The 19506-nt window shown below is 35.6% G+C and overlaps 1 protein-coding gene across 4 annotated transcripts in view; it reads left to right on the forward strand.

Moving 5' to 3' along the window:
- Nucleotides 1-19506, forward strand: part of SHANK2 (SH3 and multiple ankyrin repeat domains 2) — a 352436-nt gene that overhangs the window by 146645 nt on the left and 186285 nt on the right. For all 4 annotated transcript variants that reach the window (XM_066997187.1, XM_066997188.1, XM_066997190.1 and 1 more), the window contains one exon: nt 1538-1651. In XM_066997187.1, the coding sequence (XP_066853288.1) occupies nt 1538-1651 (114 nt within the window). The remainder of the gene's footprint in view (nt 1-1537; nt 1652-19506) is intronic.

Here is a 19506-nt window from a genome sequence, read left to right on the forward strand (position 1 = left end):
TATAGATATCTATAGATATGTATCTATATATAGATATCTATATCTATAAATATATATCTAGATATAGATAATATATAGACATCTATAGATATATCCTGATAATACTAAAGGAGTAGTAAGAAAAAAAATTTTATGTATATATATATTTTTTGCCTATCATCAATTTGATTTTTCATCTGACTCTATAGTAGTGCAAATCAAGTTCAAATTCAAAGCCACTGAGTCGCAGCAGTTCCACTGATACAGAATTCAATTGCAGTCAAGCTTGGGGACTACAATTTTAAAGCTTGATAAGGCATGTTTTAACAGTGCAAAGAGTGCTCATGTTGGAGCTCATCAAAATAGCTCTGAGCAAGTTAATATCCCTACCACACTGCAATACCCTGCAGAGATATTATTCCAGGTCCCGAAAACCATATGCATATGTTAGGAAAGAGATGAGCTTGGGCTAATTAGCCTTGATTTTCAGCAGGGCCAGTTAGCTTGGCTGCTTAGCTAGCACACTGCTAATGGAGCTGTGCTGCTTCAACTTCCACAGGCTTATTTTTGGTAGCTCAGGGACCTCTAGACTGAACATTGTGTTTTGTACAGATGCACTCTGTAGACCTGTGTTGTACAACCGAGCTGTTCCCAATCAACCTATTTAGAAGAGCTACCTGTATTTTTATTGGTCTGTAACACCATATTTATTCAAACAAAATAATGTGTAGTGTGTTTTTTAATAGAATATTTATGTTCTTTCAATCTAAAATACAGTGATTGGTAAGAACTTCATCTCCAGTTGCGTACTAATAGAAACATACATTTTTATTCTGCAGTCTTTTGTTACAATGTTTGTTGCGTCCTGATTGCTATCAAGATAACTAGTACTAGAGTAAAAAGCTTTTTCTTCCTTTGGCAAATAATTCTGCTCCCTATTGTCATTATCTTCTACTGAGAAAAGTCACTGAAATGTTTCAAAAGACTGTACATTGTGTATCACACCTATGGGATATTCAAGTATATGCTGTATACTCAAACCATTAAATCATATTACTTGACCTACATTACAAATCTCTGGAGCTACCCACTAAATGAAGTGGTATCTTTGCTTAGGAAGTACGAAACATATGAGAGCTCTCTCTATATATGCACATAAACAAAAACACAATTTCAGTGTGGGTCCAGCATTACAACACATTCAGCACTTCAGGTTAATTTGAACAGGCAAGACAGAATTTTGGTATTAATGTGTCCATACATTTATCCCTGATAAAAACAGGAATGCAAAAAGTGAAAATTGAAAAAAATATGTCAGGGCCACAAAAACTTCTGACACAAATGGTTTCGGGAAGGGGTTGCAAAGACTGATCAGGAAGAGTCTCATTTTAAGGTTACTCTGTGCCCCCTTTTGAGGCACTGGAATTTGAATTATTGTACAACGTTTGTTCTTACAAACACGATAGTCAATTATTATTGAATGTGTTATGTAAATAATCTTGGTATTTATGTTAGAAGAGAAAAAAGTCTAATGTTTCCTATGTGTCTCTGTATTTAGTTTTAAGCATTGGTGAAGGTGGATTCTGGGAAGGCAGCACCCGGGGACATATTGGATGGTTTCCTGCAGAATGTGTTGAAGAAGTTCAGTGTAAACCAAATGAAAGCAAACCAGGTAATCAGATCAAGTTCTTGTTGAATTCTAACAATGACAAATGTGATGTATCTGGACAAGCAGAGAAGCAGCCTAGATGATAATGTGTTATACAGCAGTGCTTTTATGCAATATTAGAAATTGGAGAATTAAATAAAGCTGAGCTGTTGAATTAAAAAATAAAGATGGGTTTATTGATCAGATTTTACTGGATGCTGTCCAAGCAAACAGTCTTTCTCATGAGGGACTATGCTGTGAAGTACTGCAAAAGCTCTAACATAGCAATGTATTCAGACATTTTGTAAAACATTATGCTGTGTTTTATTTTCTTACAGTATTGGAGAATGACTAATTAGATAAATAATAGAAGGAAAATTGGTCAATCATCTCCCAATCTGAGGTAGTCATAGAATGTATTAATCTCTTTTTCATGGGAGTAAGGTTCCCTCTGTTGACCTTTTGCTAAATTTTAGAGGAGGCATCCATTAGGGCATGTCCCACTACAACCTTACTGATAAAAAATGAAATAGAATTCTCTGTTATCGTACGATTCAACTGCTATAAGTAAAGGAAGAGAGACTTTAGGCAAACAGTCTTTACTGTTCATGTATAATAAAAGAAAGAAAATATGTACACTGAAGCATGTTATTTTAAGAATTACCTAACATCTCATAATTTCTCTCCTTTTAAGAATTAAGATATGAGGGCATACTCTCTAATTAAATGCTCATTATAAATGAGCTCTAAGAATATAATTAATGTTCTCCATGAGTGTGTACAGTTTTAAATTAACTATTGATGTGTTTTGGATCTCTGATGTATTAAGAACTTCCTGGCAATACAGAGAAAATACACTAAAATTTATACATAATATTGTTGATTCATGAACATTATTATTTTATATGTGCCATTATAAACTACACCGGCATACTTTTTTTTTACTTCTTGCATGTGCACTAAATAGGGGTATATGTATAAACAAGATATAATGAAATAGAATTCACTGGACGAGGTAATTAGACGGTAGTAAGGATTTGGAAATGTTTGTAAGATTTGATAATAATTTTAATTTCCTTGCTTACAATGGAAGCTGAGGTAAGATGAACATGAAAATGTAGATTCTATAATAAGAAAGCTTTAAAAGAATGAGGGAATGAGGCATCGGGAACACTGCTCTAGATAACTATGCGCTGTGTGAAAAGGTTATACTTCTTCCATTTCTCTTTTGAGAAATTAAAAAAAAAAAAAGAGGGGAAGAGGCAAAACCAAAACTTAATGTTTGAGAGAACAGATTTAGCCTCTAAAATAGTGAGAATAGTTGTGATAGTTGTGTAGCTCCTGAAAGGGCTGAAGAAAAAACAAAAACAGAATTTAAAGTCATAGAGGAATATTAAACAAAAGGAAGATTGAGGTTGGAAATGGCAAATCTAGGAGCAATGAAGTTCTCAAGTACTAGAAAGGAATAACAAGTTGAAATTCCAGTGTAATTTCAGTTTTTGGAAACACTATGGAAAATGAATAAATTCAGTCTGTGTGGGACATGAGTTACGGAAGAGCCACACATCAACTGTTCTGAAGGTCTTTCAATAACACCTCGTGGCCACTCAATTGAAAGACTTCAGAAAGACATCTATAAGTTATCATAAACGTGTTTCTTGATTCATAGCAGCTCTGAATTAAATTTGAGTTGTGCATCTGTGTCCAAATATGAAAAAAATATCTGAGAAGGGGCATTAAGTGAAGTTCTGAAATAGGAAAGAAGTTTTGCATCACCTTTAGTCATATGCAGTGGTTTTGAAAAAAGAAGGTAATCAAACTTGTTTGTCACAAATCCTTTAAGCTCTTTTCAAGAAACAGTGTAGGAAGTAAATTCAATATATCATGATTGCTTTAATATGTGACAAGGTTATTTGCAAGCAAATATTGCTTTGATCAGACAAAGTAAAATGCAAATTAAGAAGGAAAATGTTGTGAGAATAGCAGAAGGATTACCAAATCTGGAAGTGCTGAAAGAATATCAACAGAAACATCTTACAAATTTTCTGACATGAAATTACGAAAACTTATGCCATGTGTCTGGCAAAACACAAGAGCATTTACTCAAATTTATACTTACTGCATACTATTGTCTTTCTGATTGTTCTTGTATTTGTTTATTGTTTAATGTTAACACTAGTTAAAGTCCTTAAATACAACATTCTTCTTCTCCAAAAAAGAAGAAAATATAATTAAACAAACTAGAATGGGCACATTTTCTATACCTTTGAGTGCAGTCATGTATTTTGCTGGGCTGTCTGGAAAAAAAATAGTCTTCTGGCCTGCAACTAGGGCATAAATGAGGTACATGCTTCTGTGTGTGATGTGATAGAGGCTGGGGCTATGAGCGTGAAATATGTGAAATGCACACTATGCACCATATTATTATTGAAGTATGGTATGGACTGAAAGCGGCTGATCACTGAATTGCTCAATGCAGTCAGTTTCATTCCTTTTGCATAGGAAACAAGGAAATGAAAGAAGAGAACTTTACAAGCAAAAATCAGTCTGTACTCCCTCCGAGTACAAATGCAAAAGTAATTCAGAAAAAATGTGTTAAGCATGGTGAAATGATTAGAAATTAAATTAGGACTGCTGGGACTGCTGAAAGAACATCAGCTGAGAAACATCATAAACATGTGGAAGTTGCAAGAATTTGCATCTTGGACTTTGCAAAGCAGCAGAACTCCTTATGATAATGATTTAGTAAGTAGATCGTCTTAGTGTGTAGGAAATGAATTTCAAACTCAGCTCTTTTCAGACCAGGACCAAAGCAACAGTTCTTTCCTACAAATGAGATTTAGGAACATTTCTTCAAACAGCTTCCCTTTGCTATTAAGTTTGAATAATTATGTTTAATAGTAGCTTGTCATTTGCACACCATGAATGAAAGAAAGAGAAATAGTTCTTGGAAAAAACAAACCACAATTAAACACTACATGCCCAGTAAAACTGGTGGGCAGGTGTTTCGTGTCATGCTGATGTATAATCTCACTTGTAAGACAAGTTCAATTTTCAGGGAACTTCATTGCCATCCAGACTCTTCTGTGGAAGTAGGCAGCACATAACAGCACCTGGTTCCTGTGATCTCTTCAAAGATATCATGCTAGCTTGGCAAGTTCTGTTTTCCAAAAAAAAGTCATATTGACTGGCATTAATTCTATACCCCTTCTTTAATCCTTCATTAATTGAGACTTGTAGGAATTATTCCATTATTTTGCTAGGATTGATGCTAGGCTTATAGGCTTTTAATTATCCAGCCTGTCTCATTACCCTTTAATAGCACTGGCAAAGAACATGTTTTCTTTCAGTCTTATGAAGTTTCCTTGGTATTTCAAGACCTAATGAAAAACGAATAATGACAAAGAAAATAATTATCAGTGGTCTGCTAAATTCCTTTGCTTGCTTTTTAAAAATTCTTAGGCACGAAATCTTTGTACCATCTCATTTTAAACAGTGTAGCTTTAGTAAGCAGTTTTTAACGTTCACCAGTATCTTTGTTAGAGTCAAAAGTATTCCTTCAGGTGAGATTGATACAGCATCTTATTTTTTTCTCCCAGAATAAAAACACAATATAAATGTTACATACTTTTTCTTTCTGCATTGACAGTTTTCCTATGTTATTTAGTTATGAACAAATTCCATTCTTGATTTATTTATTTTTTTATATTCCTAAATATTTAAAAATATACCGTTTTCATGTGTGCCAAAGTGTTCTGGGTGGATTAGAATGATGCTCTGTGCAGGAGAAGCTTCATACATATGAAATCCAAGTTAACTGAAATTTATGGAAATGTGAGGCACTACCTTGGGTTAACAGACATCTTAACAGGATTTACTAGCTAAGGGGTGCAGCTCACAGGATCACAAGTCATCGTGGATCTCTGGCAGCAATTGTTTGTATCCATCAAGAATGCACTATGACATAGCTTTAATTTTTCTATCTGTAGAAGAGCAAGGCTTCCTTTTACCCATTTATTCTACCCTTAAAATTCGTTTTCATTCTTAAAAATATTAAGAATTGCTGCCTAGTACCTTCGAATGGAAAATGATTTACAGAAGAATGTTGTCTGTAAAATCAGCTGTCCATCATCAATGGAAGGCACACTTTTTTTCCTCCTACTTAAGTATAGGTATTTTCATTTGTTTTTCTTCCATCATAAGGTATTACTCTGACTTAAGAGATTTGCTACAAATATGTTTTTTATTGGACTTGTGATTTTATATTCCATGTCCTTCAGCACTCAGATATAGATAACCTGATTGCTTGTAGCTGAGGTGAAGTATTCATTTAGTTTTCAAGCTAGAAGTTATCTTTAATTACATTCCGTCTTTACCGTATATTATTCCTTCCTGCTGTGTTCTCTCTCTACTGATGTGCCTGCAGAACTCTTAGATTTTACAGATGATACTGAAATGCAGGCAGACTCAGCATGTCTTTTAGTAATTCTCACTTTAGTAATTCTCTTTCATCTCTTGGCCTTCTCAGTGTACCTTTCCTTGAGTTCCTTGCTCATCTTTCATACCCTCTTTGGGGTGATTTTTCACTAAGTAGGAAACTCCATGCGTTTTTCTGTCCTGTGGCCTTAGGGTACACATTATACATAGTTGTAGCATGTCTAATTCAAAGAGTGAGGAGATGTGACATTACAAATCTCTGTGCTCCATATACCAGTTGAATTCCTAGCAAGTTGACTTAATTTCTCAAATTTTGTCCTTTTCAAATACACATCTTTTATTTACCTTTCAATTCAGTTTAATAGCCAAGTTTGTCTAAATCCTGTTTTACTTTTCCTTCCAGTTTTCTACAATCCTTTGTTTCTGACTTATACTTACTGCTCAGCTTCTCATTTTCTATCCATCTTTTTTTCTTTCATTCTTTTTTTTTTCCTTCTTTCTGAAGCTGCTCTACTAAATGATATTGAGCGTTTTGCTTTGTTTACAATAGCCTTATAGATACTATTAGGTTTTTGTAGCCATCTTCCTAGCTGGTGATTTTTAGACACCTGATGAAATGTTCTGGAATGACTACCAGTTATCATCCATGTTTTTATATTCACAATATTTCTGTCTATTTTACTTTAAATAGTCTTTACTTTTCTAAGGTTGTACTTCACAATGCTCTCTTTGCATGTTCCTACATAAAATCTAGACTGGGATTTTTCACCTGTCAAAGTAGTGCTTTTCCTTCTCCTACAGATAGAAGTCAGAGACTTTATCTACATTAGCAAGTAGTCCAAGAGGTGGAAAGCAAATCCAAAGAATGAACCCAGCATCTGTAACACGGGAGTCCTGGGTGTTTATTTCAGACTATTTCTAATCCAGGCATGTTGCTTGAACAACCACCAGTGGCATCTTTCATTTAATTTCCTCCTAAAAGAATCCAGTTTGTAAACTCTGAGGCTGCTCAGTCTTGCGGGCTACAGCAGAGTGGGCAATACTTAGAAAGCACGTTCCTGGCCCAGACTAAAATGCTAATGTAGACGTGTCCATGCTGACCTCTAGTGTCATTGATGCTCAGAGCCGATGCTACCTAGCATCTAAGATGGGATTTCTGCCTCCAAATGTCTGTATCCAAATGTTCAGCATAGCTTGCTTCTGAGTTTTCAGCAACTTGAAAATACAGTTTTCCAGTAGGTAAGATTTTTCGGTAATAGAATAGTTCCTTTACCTGTTTCTTTTTACCTATGTAGCCATGCAATGATGTGGATGTGAGCATCCACAAAAACAGCGTTCTGTTTTATGGTGAAGATCAGGAATATGCTACCCACTGCATTTTTGTATAAACTGCATTCCATTTCAACAAAAAGTGAGAAAAAAATAATCTATCCTGGAACAAAAAAGTCAGTGTGAAGAACTAGATATGAGTTGGCTTCAAGCCAATCCTCAAAGTCCAGGTGATTTAGGAGCTTGTTTCAATACTAGTCAACCAATTCTGACAACTCTCTCTAGCTGAGGATGCAGATCAACTCTAGTTTTTGTCTCAAGTAGTGGAAATTTAAAGAATGAATCTCAGCAAGTTTCTGCACTTTAGCTTTGCTGAGCAAAGCATTTGTGTTCTCAGTAATGATAAACAGCAGTTTGGGAAAAGGCTTCTAAATGAATCATCACTCTATAATAATACTAATTCAGAAGCCGAGGTAACTCGAGAGCTGTTTTTGTCTACACACGAGCTATAGGATGGAGTAATGTGCTTCCCACACAACCTGGTGATGTGTGTTCTGTCTGATCAAGGGCAACTTAAAAGACACTGCAGACTTCCAGTCCCTGCTCTTCTGACCAAGATGTAACAGAAATTTCTTACTATAACAGTAGTATTTGTAGCAAGAATATCTGTCCTTCGGAAGTCTGAGTCTACCAACTGATTTCACTGGTCAGATAATCCCTCTCAAATTAGAGTGATTTTCTTTTGCTAACAGTATGAGCTTGGTTTCAAGAAAGAGTAAAATAAAGCATACCATGATTTATCCAGTTTTTGAGAACAGCATAAAGCAAAAACATGAAATAATTATTCAAAATATAGAAAATACAAGCCTAGATCTAGAGCTAAGCCTGTCTGCATCTTTAGCTCTGAATAAGTAATTTTTAATTCATAATATTTTACTGTTTCATCTCCTCAGCTGACATGCACTTCATCCCTTTCACTGATTTTCATTCTTGCTAAGAGCCACTTAGGAATAACTCTAATCAGTTGAAAAGGAGCAACACAATTCTCTAAAGCATTAAAATAGGCTAAAATTAAATTGCACAGCAATACAAAATTAAACTTATATGTTAGGAAACTCAACATTTCAAATGCATCTGGGATTGCTGATGTGTGAAGTCAGACATGCAAGTGCACATTTTTTTTCCTTTTCTGATTCTTGCATCTTTTCTTCTGTGTCCATCTAACAATAAAGGATAAAAAAGTGCAAACTCTGAAGAGTGTCTCAAAAAGAAAGCAGTTACCATTATAGTACCTTCCTTTTACTTCCACTGTTGTCTTCACATTTTCTGCTCAAAATTCCAGGCCATCTAACATGAAGAAGTAACTTTCAAAGCCTGTGAACATATAAAGAAGCCAAAACTTTCTAATGTTACAAATTACTTAAGTATGAAAAAGATAAAGGTATATAATGAATGATTTATTAAGTGATGCAAACTTCTTAGGAATTTAAGCCCTGTTATTAAAGCCAGGATACTTGAGCCTGTGGCAGAATTTGAGAAGCACTATTATGCAGTGTACTAACAATCTAGAAATAACATGTAACTTTTGGATTCCTCATTGTTCTTGTGAAAACTACACAGACTAACACTTTTTTTTTTTAAACCATCAAAGTCCAGGGTCAAATTATTTGTGTTTTAACCAATCATTTGGCATATCTCCATTGTTAGTAGGCAAAATCCATAGCTTTTTCCTTCTGGAATTTTGCATCATTTCAGATTTTATTAAGAATTTATACATTTATATTAACATCTCTCCCCTGTACTAATAGTTCTTTTTTTTCTTGGTTAGAGTTACTTGCTAGTATCTTATGATCTTACAATCAAATATATTTGGCCTTTGCTCTTTCTGTAAATATCTTCAATTACAGTATATTACAGTAGGAGTAGGGTTTTAGCTTTTATTTTTTATTCTACATTCCCTTCCCCCCTCCCCTTTTTTTTTTGAAATATTGCTTAATAAGGATTTGCTGATACACCTATATACGTATTATTTATCTCAGAATATAACTTCTGTTAAAATAATTCTGGGTATGTATTTGGATTAAATTAAGTGTGATATTTCATTTAACTCATTTCATTTAGCATAACCTAAAAATTTCTTTAGAAAACCATTTACTTAAAATGGCTGACACAAAGCAAGGCAAATCTTATATGTATTCTGAAAGTGTTGATAAATCACCTTTTCGTCTGTATTCTCTGGTACTAAATGACATATTCAGGTTTTTTGCCCCTCTTATTTTTAATAGTTCAGATTAAAGGCTTGACAACAGAGGCTGAAAACTCTGTGAAACACTCCCCAGTTATCAAAGATCAAATTCATAATAATTTAAGGAAGATGATAGAATGTCTGCTTATACTAATGGCAGTGCTGGAAGTGATCAAGAAAATGATACCTAAATAGCAGCAGCTGGTAGATAATCCATAGTCTGATCTTAAATTATGTCACTGCTTTTTGCTTTCATACCTGCCTGCAACAAAAGGGAGAGGAAAGTGGTCTTTTCCAGCTTGCTAATAGATCTGTGAATGCCTGATGGCGAAAAAATGACTTGATAATATACTGCTTGATGACAGTAACTGAACATTGTAGAAGTAGCGTGAAAACAAGCATGCTATTTTGATTCATTAAAAAAAAAAAAGTTATTACATTACATATCAATTGCAGCTTTTATTCTGTAGTGAAAACCATGTAAGTGGAATACCTCTTTTGCCAGAAAGCTGTTAATTTTATTACTGGATTGGTATCAAAGGGAAACTCTGGCATCTCAACTTGCCTTGTGAATTGTTAACCCCAGCTGGTGAGGTAAGGCTTTTAATTTCTTCTTAAGGAGATCATTTTCTCTCTAACTGGCATACTTTTCTTGTGCTGGATCAGCTCTAGGTAGGCAGCCCCAGACCTTTCCAGTACTTCAGGTGGCCCGGGGACGTGGCCACAGAACTTGCAGAGAAGTTATTCTACTGGGGGACCTCACACCATCTCCTTTCAACTTATCTCTGATGCTTTCTCAGTCTCACTCTGACATCTCACAGGTGTCTTTTTCTTAGTATCAGCCACTCCCTGTTCTGCCTGGAGGGCAGAGTCAGAAGGCACCAGTTAGCAGCTGCAGCAGATTTTCTGTGGCATTGGTTTTAAGGGTTGGGCTTTGAAATGTGCCATGCCAGGGCTGTGCTTACTCAGACAACCAATATTGCAGTGTGTGTTTATGTAGTGAAGTGAAAGAATATCACAGTGATATTGATAGCCTTATTTTTCAAACCAGGGACAGGTTATTTGTCTTCAGTTAAAATAGACAAACCCAAGCAAATGTTTCTAATTCTGTACTCAAAAAATATATTGAATTTTAAATGGTAATTGAGCTTGGCTTCATTATTTGTAAAAACAGGTCATATTTGGAATGGAGTTTTGAAATTTGTGTCTGTTTACTGATTTGAAATGGAAGATGCCCCCTGAGTTTCTTAACCCTCAGTTCAGGCCCTGCATTGTTAGCTGTCTTGGGGTGGAAATTGTTGGGTTTAGACAAAGGGGCATTTGTTACTTACTGTTGTTTGAAGAAACTGCTGTGACTCCTCATGAAGAATCAAACACTACACAACTGTGTAAAGAGAGCAATTTGTAAACAACTTAAAGAATGAATTAGTTCTGCAAATACCAAAAAATAGCTCTAAAGGTCAAGATAATTTTGATTTACAAGCGAAAAGGACTGCAGTGTATTGTTTTAAGACTTTTTAGGAGCCAAAAGTTCTACTAATTAAACAAAAATCACACAAAGCCATAGTCTTTGGTTCACGTTTATAGATATTTTATGCACATTCCAACACTAGTTTAATGATATCTAGAGAGACATTTCAAATAGTTACATATTTTGGCTGCTCTCCTGGCAATAATAAAAGGAATTAAATTTAATTATCTGCATGACTAATTAGTACTTCAAGAAGAAGTTATAATATTAACTTTGGCTGAATAGTTAAAATGTTGGATCATATGAATTAAGAAAAGTATTTCTACTCTGTTAGATACATTTCTGGGTAACAATATACTTCAGGAGATGGAAAGCTGAAGTTAGGTAACAAGAGTAGAAGTCTTTGCAACCACATTGCTGTGAATGATTGAAAGTATCACTGTTTCAGGGTGTGCTGAGAATGTTCACACATGTTATGAAAGATAGGCATGGTCAAGCCAAAAGTGGACTGAGGAAAACAACTGTCAGATACCAACAACATCGAGAAACAGATAGGGATTAGAAAACCGTGGCAGTGGAAAAGATGTGCTTAAAAATGATTCCACGTCAAAAGTTTTGGCCAAGGTATATTTGCAGGATGGAAGGGAAAGGAAGGCCTTTCACATTTTCAGCACATCTGCACTTAACAGATTACCAGCTGCGAAGTGCCTTGACACAAGAACAACCCAACATTTCTATAAAGTTTTAAATTAAATTAAAATTCATGCAGATATGCTTATACATGGCTATGTGAAAGACAAAGAAACTTACCACTTTCTCAGTTACTAAGTAAGTTGTTATGGTTGTAGTTATATATCTCCTGCATGTACAGCATTGTCTGTATAATCACATCCGTTTTGGGTGCAAAATTTGTGCAGCAGTATGTTGTTTGTCAATTACAATTATTTTCCATTCACAGTTTTCTCTCCACAGTTGTACTGGCAAAATGGTTTGTGTGGCTACACTGTGGACTGAAACAGAGTGCTTTAAATATATATATACATATGTTATTTGGTAGGCTGTCTGTTCTGAGACTCATTTGGAAAAATGATCAATGATCAGTGGAAAGGACGGGAGTCCCAACAGTTGATAGTGCAGAGAACTACCGCCTGAGTCATCTGTTCAGTAACGCACTGATTGAAGAGCAGGAGTTAACAAGTACCCCTGACTTTGCAGTAATGAGCTAGTGACAATTATAAGGCACTTAAAAACAATTAATCCCACCCGTGATGCTTTTGTAGTATTCATGTAGTTTACTTGACTGAATGCAGACAGCAAAGCCGTGGTGGGTACAATTCATTCACCTAATGATAAATGTCTATGATATTAGTATTTCTACCTGTGCTACCTTTCTATGCAGGAGAGGGAAATAGGCAGCAGAGGAGGGTGGATTATCTGACATTCCTTTGAAAAATACTTCAAGACAGCAATTTGAAATTTTTTTATCAGTTGTGAAAACTTAGGTGCGGATAAATTTTTATTTTAGCAGGTGCACTGATACGCACTCTGAAGCTAGTCTGAGACACAAACAAAATATAGTTTCCTAGCTACATATAATTTAAAAGCATACACAGTTGTTTCTCTTAAAGAAAAGAAAAGAAAAAAAGAAACAAACACTTGTTGAGTGAATTCAGAAAACTCATGGTGATGAGTATCATCAGTGAGTTGTTGGCCTAATGCTGTCTGTTGCTACATTCTCCTCACTGGGTATAAATAAACTTTACCTTTTCTTAGCCTAAGTTTTAGTATATCTATGTGCTTCAGAAAGATACAAGATAAAATATATCTAAAGAAAAAAATAGTTATCTAAAGATAAAAGATACCTAAAGGAAAAAAAATGAATTTTAGCTGCTATTTCCATTCTAAATGTTTTCTCTCTCAGATAACTTAGAAAAACAATTTATTTTACATGTTATAATAATGTTTGTTGGTCAGTGCTTAAGAAGAAATAAAAGAAGGAGCCATATTCCTGACTGTAAAATCCTGTAGATTAAATTTTTCCTTTTATTTTCCAGGACAAAACCTGTGCAATGCCCTGGTCTCACTTAAGACTTTGAAATGAGTAGTAGACTTCTGATTGAGAGGAAATGTACACACATACAGGAGTTGTGCATGGCACTTGTAAAAAAATCACAAATAAATTTTGCAAAGATTCTGTCATCCAAGGGCAGGATACAGTTATGTGCAGTGAACAAAAGACCATGAGGAAAGGCAATGCTAAGATTTTTTTATTTTTAAGAACCAAAGCATGTTTAAAATGTAATAGAAAGAATGGTGATTTTTGCCAAGTACTTGCCCCAGAAGACAGAAGGGCAAATTATAGACAAGTGCTCTGATTAGTACTGCAGAAATAAAAGCTTAGATAAAAACCAGAGGAGAAGTACAACACAAAATTAGAATAGAAATGTAATCCTTTGATTTTGTCTGTTTGCATTGTAAGTACTGGTATGATCCTAGATGTAGGCTGTTAGCTGCTGATAAAGTAATGCTCACAGACAGAAAGAAAATCTGGCTGAAGAGAAGAAAGGGAGTCTCTTGAGATAAGGAACTCCTTTGTCTGGAAAAGACTTGCAGTGTTGCTGTAGTTCTTTGGTGACAACATCTTAATATCCAATTTAGTTTTAAACTCGTAAGACTCTCTATCTCCAGATAGTTCTGATATAAAGCTGTAACATAAAGATTAATTTTTGTTGTAAATGATCAAGGCTTCTGTAGCTGTGGGTCAGTTCTAGGCCTTACTCCCTCCATTCCTGTAATCATTGCACAGCTCAGCTTTCTTCAGTTCCTTTTCCTGAGCTTTGCTCTTTGAGGACTCTTCTTCATTCCCCTCTCTGTCCCCAGCCTGTTAACTGGCTCTGGAGTGGGACTTAACCTCTGAAACACCTAATCTTCATAATTATTATCAAACATCCAGATACCATTATTACAGGTGAGACAATTGAAAATTACATATTCTTTCTAGTGTTCTTCTGGTTTCACCATACTCAAACAAGGAAATAAAGTGAAAATCTTTTAGAAATGAATTTAACAGTATCTAAAACTAAGTTACTGTGAGGAGTTTCAACATAGCACGCTGTATTTGAAGTGTGCACTGTACTGCAAATTCAGGAAATATAGTAAAAAAAGTTAATAATTAGGAAAATACAAGTCAGGTGAACTTTTTTGTTCTCTCATTTGTGCTTCTTTTTCAAAAAGAAAGTTGTAAGGGTTTATTTTGTTTTCTTATGAATATTTAAAATATTATATTATTCATATTTATATTATTCTCATTCATTTGTTTTAATTCTTTCATCATACATAAATGTGATTTGCATGAAATATGCTACTGACACTGTGAGGTACTACCTGTTTTCTGGGCAGCAGATGGATCGGTGAAAGAGGAAGATTTTTGTTTTCTTGTGAATGTCTTTTTTAATGGGAACAATGGCAGAGTTCATAGAAAAACAGGAAGTGCTTGTCAAAAGGATCATACATTCTTGCTCTACAATTAAAAGTAGCTAATCTCCAGTTTTCATCTTTTCTAATTTATCCCTATGAGTTATTTTATCAAAGTGAGAAAATATTTCTGAAGAACAGCTTAGTGCTTATTTTCTCTCTGTATCTCCTCATCTTCTGAGGATGCCTTCTATGCTGCATTATAGAAGATGCAATTTTTAGGAATGGATGTCCTCAGGTCCCCACTCCCCCAAAACATATTGTGATACTGTTAAACAGTGCAGATGCTTGGTAGTACATGTAGATGCAGTACTAGACCTTGACACAAGGGCTTAATAACTCTAAGTAGCTTGGGGTGGGAAGTGTTTATAAGACTGATAAGTAGAGAAAATGTATACCTGGGAAGCAAAATAGCTGATGTGGTTGCAAGTGCTGTTAGCTCCATGTATTTTGGTGCACTGTTGCCTCCAGCTTCCCTTCTGTTTTGGGTGTGTATTTAACAGTGCATTGAGATGCCGCCAGCCTGTGAAATATATATATATATATATATATATTAGTTTGTGTGTAAAACTCTATGTAACTTGTTCCTAAAATAATGGCTGGTGTTTCTAAAGTTTAAGTAATCTTGGAATCAAATTTGTGCTCAGTCATGCTTCTATTTATACGGAGAGTTATCTAACAGTACTGAATTTCTTTTCCTCACTAAGCAGGAATTGAGTTTGTTAGCATGTATCTTCTCAGCTATCTAAGTTGTGCAGGTAATGCTGATTATCTAATTAGAAGCTTCACCTCTAACAAGACTTTTTTACTTATTGCTTTTGATAGATGTTGAAGAGTTCAGTTCTGAAAATATAACAATTAAAAATAAACAAACCTGAAGGTGAACTGTAATAGTTTACATGAGCTACACTGGATTTAGAGATTTGGTGAGGTATCACCATGTAGACAGAGCAGGAAGGTTGAAATGTGTTATAAATATTCAACTTCAAAAGTAAATCATTAGGATTTTGTAAAGTCCTAAGCACACTTTGTAGGAAATTGCAACTTGTATGCCGTGTTTGAAAGTTAATTGGAAGTGCTCAAGTTAACGGATTTTAAAGCATCAGCCAAATATTTAAGAAGGTTCTTACAGAGCTATTTTGATCAAGTAGGTAAGAAATTGATCACGTTTTTTAGGCCACACTGAACTAGACCTTCTTTCTGTAAAATGTACCTACGTTAGGCATACATTTCGTGCATCTTTCTAACGTATCACCGACGAATGCTTTATAGTATGAAGATAATTTAGTTACAGGCTCCAGTTGGCAATAGTCTTGAATAGCTACACTCTTAAATCACAACATGCAGGTTTGTAGCTGCCATGCCTGTTTTATAACATTAATATTTACTTTTTGTGTGTTTTCTGAAAATTGTCACGGTTTAAAATAATAATAAAAAGTATAGATATATATATATAATCTTTTATTAACAAATGACACAGTATGAGAATCTTCCTGCTGCTTTCGTGTTTTATTACTGAATCTTTTAAAAGTAGAGATTTAACAGTAGAGGTTCAGTAAATAGTTGATTATCCTCCTTTCTAGATCAATCAGAATAACAAATAGGGCAGAGTACAAAAGTTATCATCTGATCCACTTAGAATCAAAATAAATTATTTAAAAACAGTATCTAGTTGCTTCGGTTGTACTATATTAAAACAACGTTGAGGTATGAGTTAGAAAGTCAATAAGTAGAAATACTTTAGGGATTCTCCCCGTGTTTGTGAGTACAACTGTAAACATGGATATATTTCATGTTGTCCTACAAGACACAAACTTAAACTCTGTTGAAGACAAAAGTATCTGGTAGCTCTTCTGACAATACTATCTAATTTTAAAGGTACACGTGGATGTATTTTCATGTATTTTTACTCTTTGAGTTGTGGTATTTATTTATATTTATTCTCAGAAGTGATGTAGTGTTTGTGTTCTGACTTCTCTAGTCGTTTTTGTTGAAACTTTGTGAGCAAACAAAAGCCAGATATGAATAATTTCTCTTGATCTATTCCCACTTCTTACTTTTTAACAAGGGAAATATTCACATCTCTGGCATCTGTGATGTGTGGATTTTTTTTTTTTTTTTATGACAATCTGTTAATTACCTTTGGGCTCAAAACTGATGAGGAAAAAAAACAGGTCCAAAGAGCACTCGAGGTTTTAGGCCTTCATACTTCCAGCACGTGATAAATAAATTGTAATTCTGTAAATTATGTGTATTTGTTACCTCTTTTTATGTATAGAATTTATGGGTACTTTGTCTTGTATTCAAGTAGACATCAGGGAATACTAATTCTAACTAGCAGCTGAGAGAGGAAAATCCTATTTCTGTTGTGACCTGTTGTGGAGAGCCCTGTTAATGTCTGAGCTGCATCCCCTAGCCTACTCCTGCAGGCCGTCACTGCGCTGCTTCCACCACACTCCTGTTGCAGCCTGTCTGGGAGGGAAACTCTGCACGGAGGAGGAGGAGGAGGTTTTTCTTCAGAGCTCTTTGAGCTGAGGAAGGTGAGGGAAAGCAGGCAGGTGAAAACAGGACCCCCAGGCCTGATTTTGGCTACATCTGAGCTGAAGTACGGAGCTAAGTGGGTGACGGGAAGTGGGATGGGGCATGAGGAGGAGGTTATAAGGGGCTCATAGGGCTCCTCTCAGGCCTGGGGCAAGGCTGTGTCAGAGCAGGGCATGAGCTGGGCCTTGCATCTGGCTCCACCCAAGGCTCCATACGCAGGGCTTGGCATCCAAATGGCTACACGGAAGGGTTGCAGCTCTTTGTTGGGAAGTCGTGCTGAAGCAGTAATGGGGACTAGTGAGCACAGGATGTTCTCCTCAGCCAAACAAGGAAGCAAAACATTCTTTAAATGTAATTAAGTACTAAAACGTGCAGTGGAGCAGTGATGTCAGCCTGAAAGCATGTATGCTATAAGCTTATATGAATGATGAGTTCACTTGACTGCAGGATGGTAGTCCTGACGGACGTTCCTCAGGTAAACATAAACCCAGCTGAAAGCAGGCTGTTGTCTAGTGATGGCATCATCCTTGTTTGAGAATAAGTTGTGAGGAAGAAATGGTCTTTTTTCTCTAAAACTGTCTCTCTGAAGGATGTTTTCCTGATGCAGTGGTCAGGTCAGTCTGCATTACTGTTGAATCCAATACTAGCAAAAAGCATAGCTATTGTCTCTTTGGACTTAGTACAGTTGGGCATCTCTGAAGTAATCTGAAAACTTGCAGGTAGGATCGTAACTTGTGAACACACAGCAATTACTTGTTGGGACTCATACCTTTCTAGGATAAGCTAGGCTGAATAGTCACCTCTCCTGACAGCATCTCTGTGTCCACATCTTCCTTTCTGTGCCATCATCACCTGGCTTTGGAGAAGGCAATAGGGGAAACATAGGTTCCTTGATATTCCAGTCAGTTCTGCCGGACTCAAGCTAAGAATACACAAGAGGAGCCGGAGCAGCCTCACATAAAAAACTAATTTCTGGCAAGGTAATCAGAGTCTTTCCGGATGCACTATGTGGTTCTGGGGAAGAGTTCTGAGGGACTCTGCCAGCAGTACGGATTTGGTTTGCACACTTATATCAGCCTTGCACAATGTACAAGAAATAATAAAAGCAATGCAAGATTAACCACCAGGTCAACTCGCTGTGTATTTTCATATAGACTGTACCAATATGTAATTTTTATGAAAATCCGCATGTAGATTTTTTTGAGCTTTTTGTGCTACTATGATTGGCTTTGAATTAATTCAATGATATGTATTTCCCAAACATAAGGCAGACTATTTGAACTCCGGTATAAGACTTACTAATGAGTTAGTGTTTCAGACTCCTGTGTGCATAGCTGATAGGCTACTATCATCCATGTTTTGGTCAAGGTGATGGTAGAATAGAAAAATATTGCTGCCAGCAGTACCACAGGTAGTCTCTTGTGCACTAGGAGAAAAAAATAATTAAATCTAAGCTTTCTAAAAAGATTCACAGCTAACAAGGCTTTTTCCTTTATACCCAAGTTTCATATTTCTCAAACAGATTGCTTGGATACTGAGATGAGTAGGCTTAAAATACCATTTGTCCCTACTGGAGTCTCATTCTGGGAAGAGACCAATGTAAGAGACCACTGATTTCCTGGGAACCATATTTCCCAGAACTAAACAGCACTTTTCTTTTTTTTCTTCTCCTTTCCCTCCTTTCCCTCCTTTCCCTCCTTTCCCTCCTTTCCCTCCTTTCCCTCCTTTCCCTCCTTTCCCTCCTTTCCCTCCTTTCCCTCCTTTCCCTCCTTTCCCTCCTTTCCCTCCTTTCCCTCCTTTCCCTCCTTTCCCTTCCTTTTTTTAAAATATGGCTGATATTAAGACACTTTAAAAATTATATCATTGCTAATAAGAGATTTTTAAAAAATTAATTTTATAAGTGGACTATTGCCAAAGTTTGTCTGTATTTAGGGAAAGGCTTTAGCTTACAAAAGGAGGGGGGGGGGAATGCTTATTTTCCATTAGTTTTTCTAAAGAAGTAGGGCTCGTGTTCTTGCTGTCTGTTCACCCATTGCAGGTTTATACCTTCAGGTCAAAAAGAATAGTGAGGTTAACCAACTTTATTACTAAATTCTTTTTATACAGAGGTGATTAAGAAGTGGCATGAGACTTTAGAAATATTTAATCTAAAATTTATTTTATGAGAATATGTAACAAATGATGCATTCAAACACTAAACTATTCACAGACACTGTTTTGAGTAGTAAGGCTGAGGTGATGATGATTACTCTCTCCTGGATGTAGTTATTTAAACTAGTTTTTGGTTCTTTAAGTTAACTCAAGGTTGTTTTTTGTTGCTGTTTTGGTTTTGCTATTAAATAAGCTTAATGAAATAAACAATTGAATAGAAATTAGAAGGGCGTTGCACAGCAGAAAATAACTGCAGGGGAAATGTTTTCATAGATGTAGCAGCTGCAAAGT

This window comes from Anser cygnoides, chromosome 5, assembly GCF_040182565.1.
Source record: "Anser cygnoides isolate HZ-2024a breed goose chromosome 5, Taihu_goose_T2T_genome, whole genome shotgun sequence".
Classification (NCBI taxonomy): domain Eukaryota; kingdom Metazoa; phylum Chordata; class Aves; order Anseriformes; family Anatidae; genus Anser; species Anser cygnoides.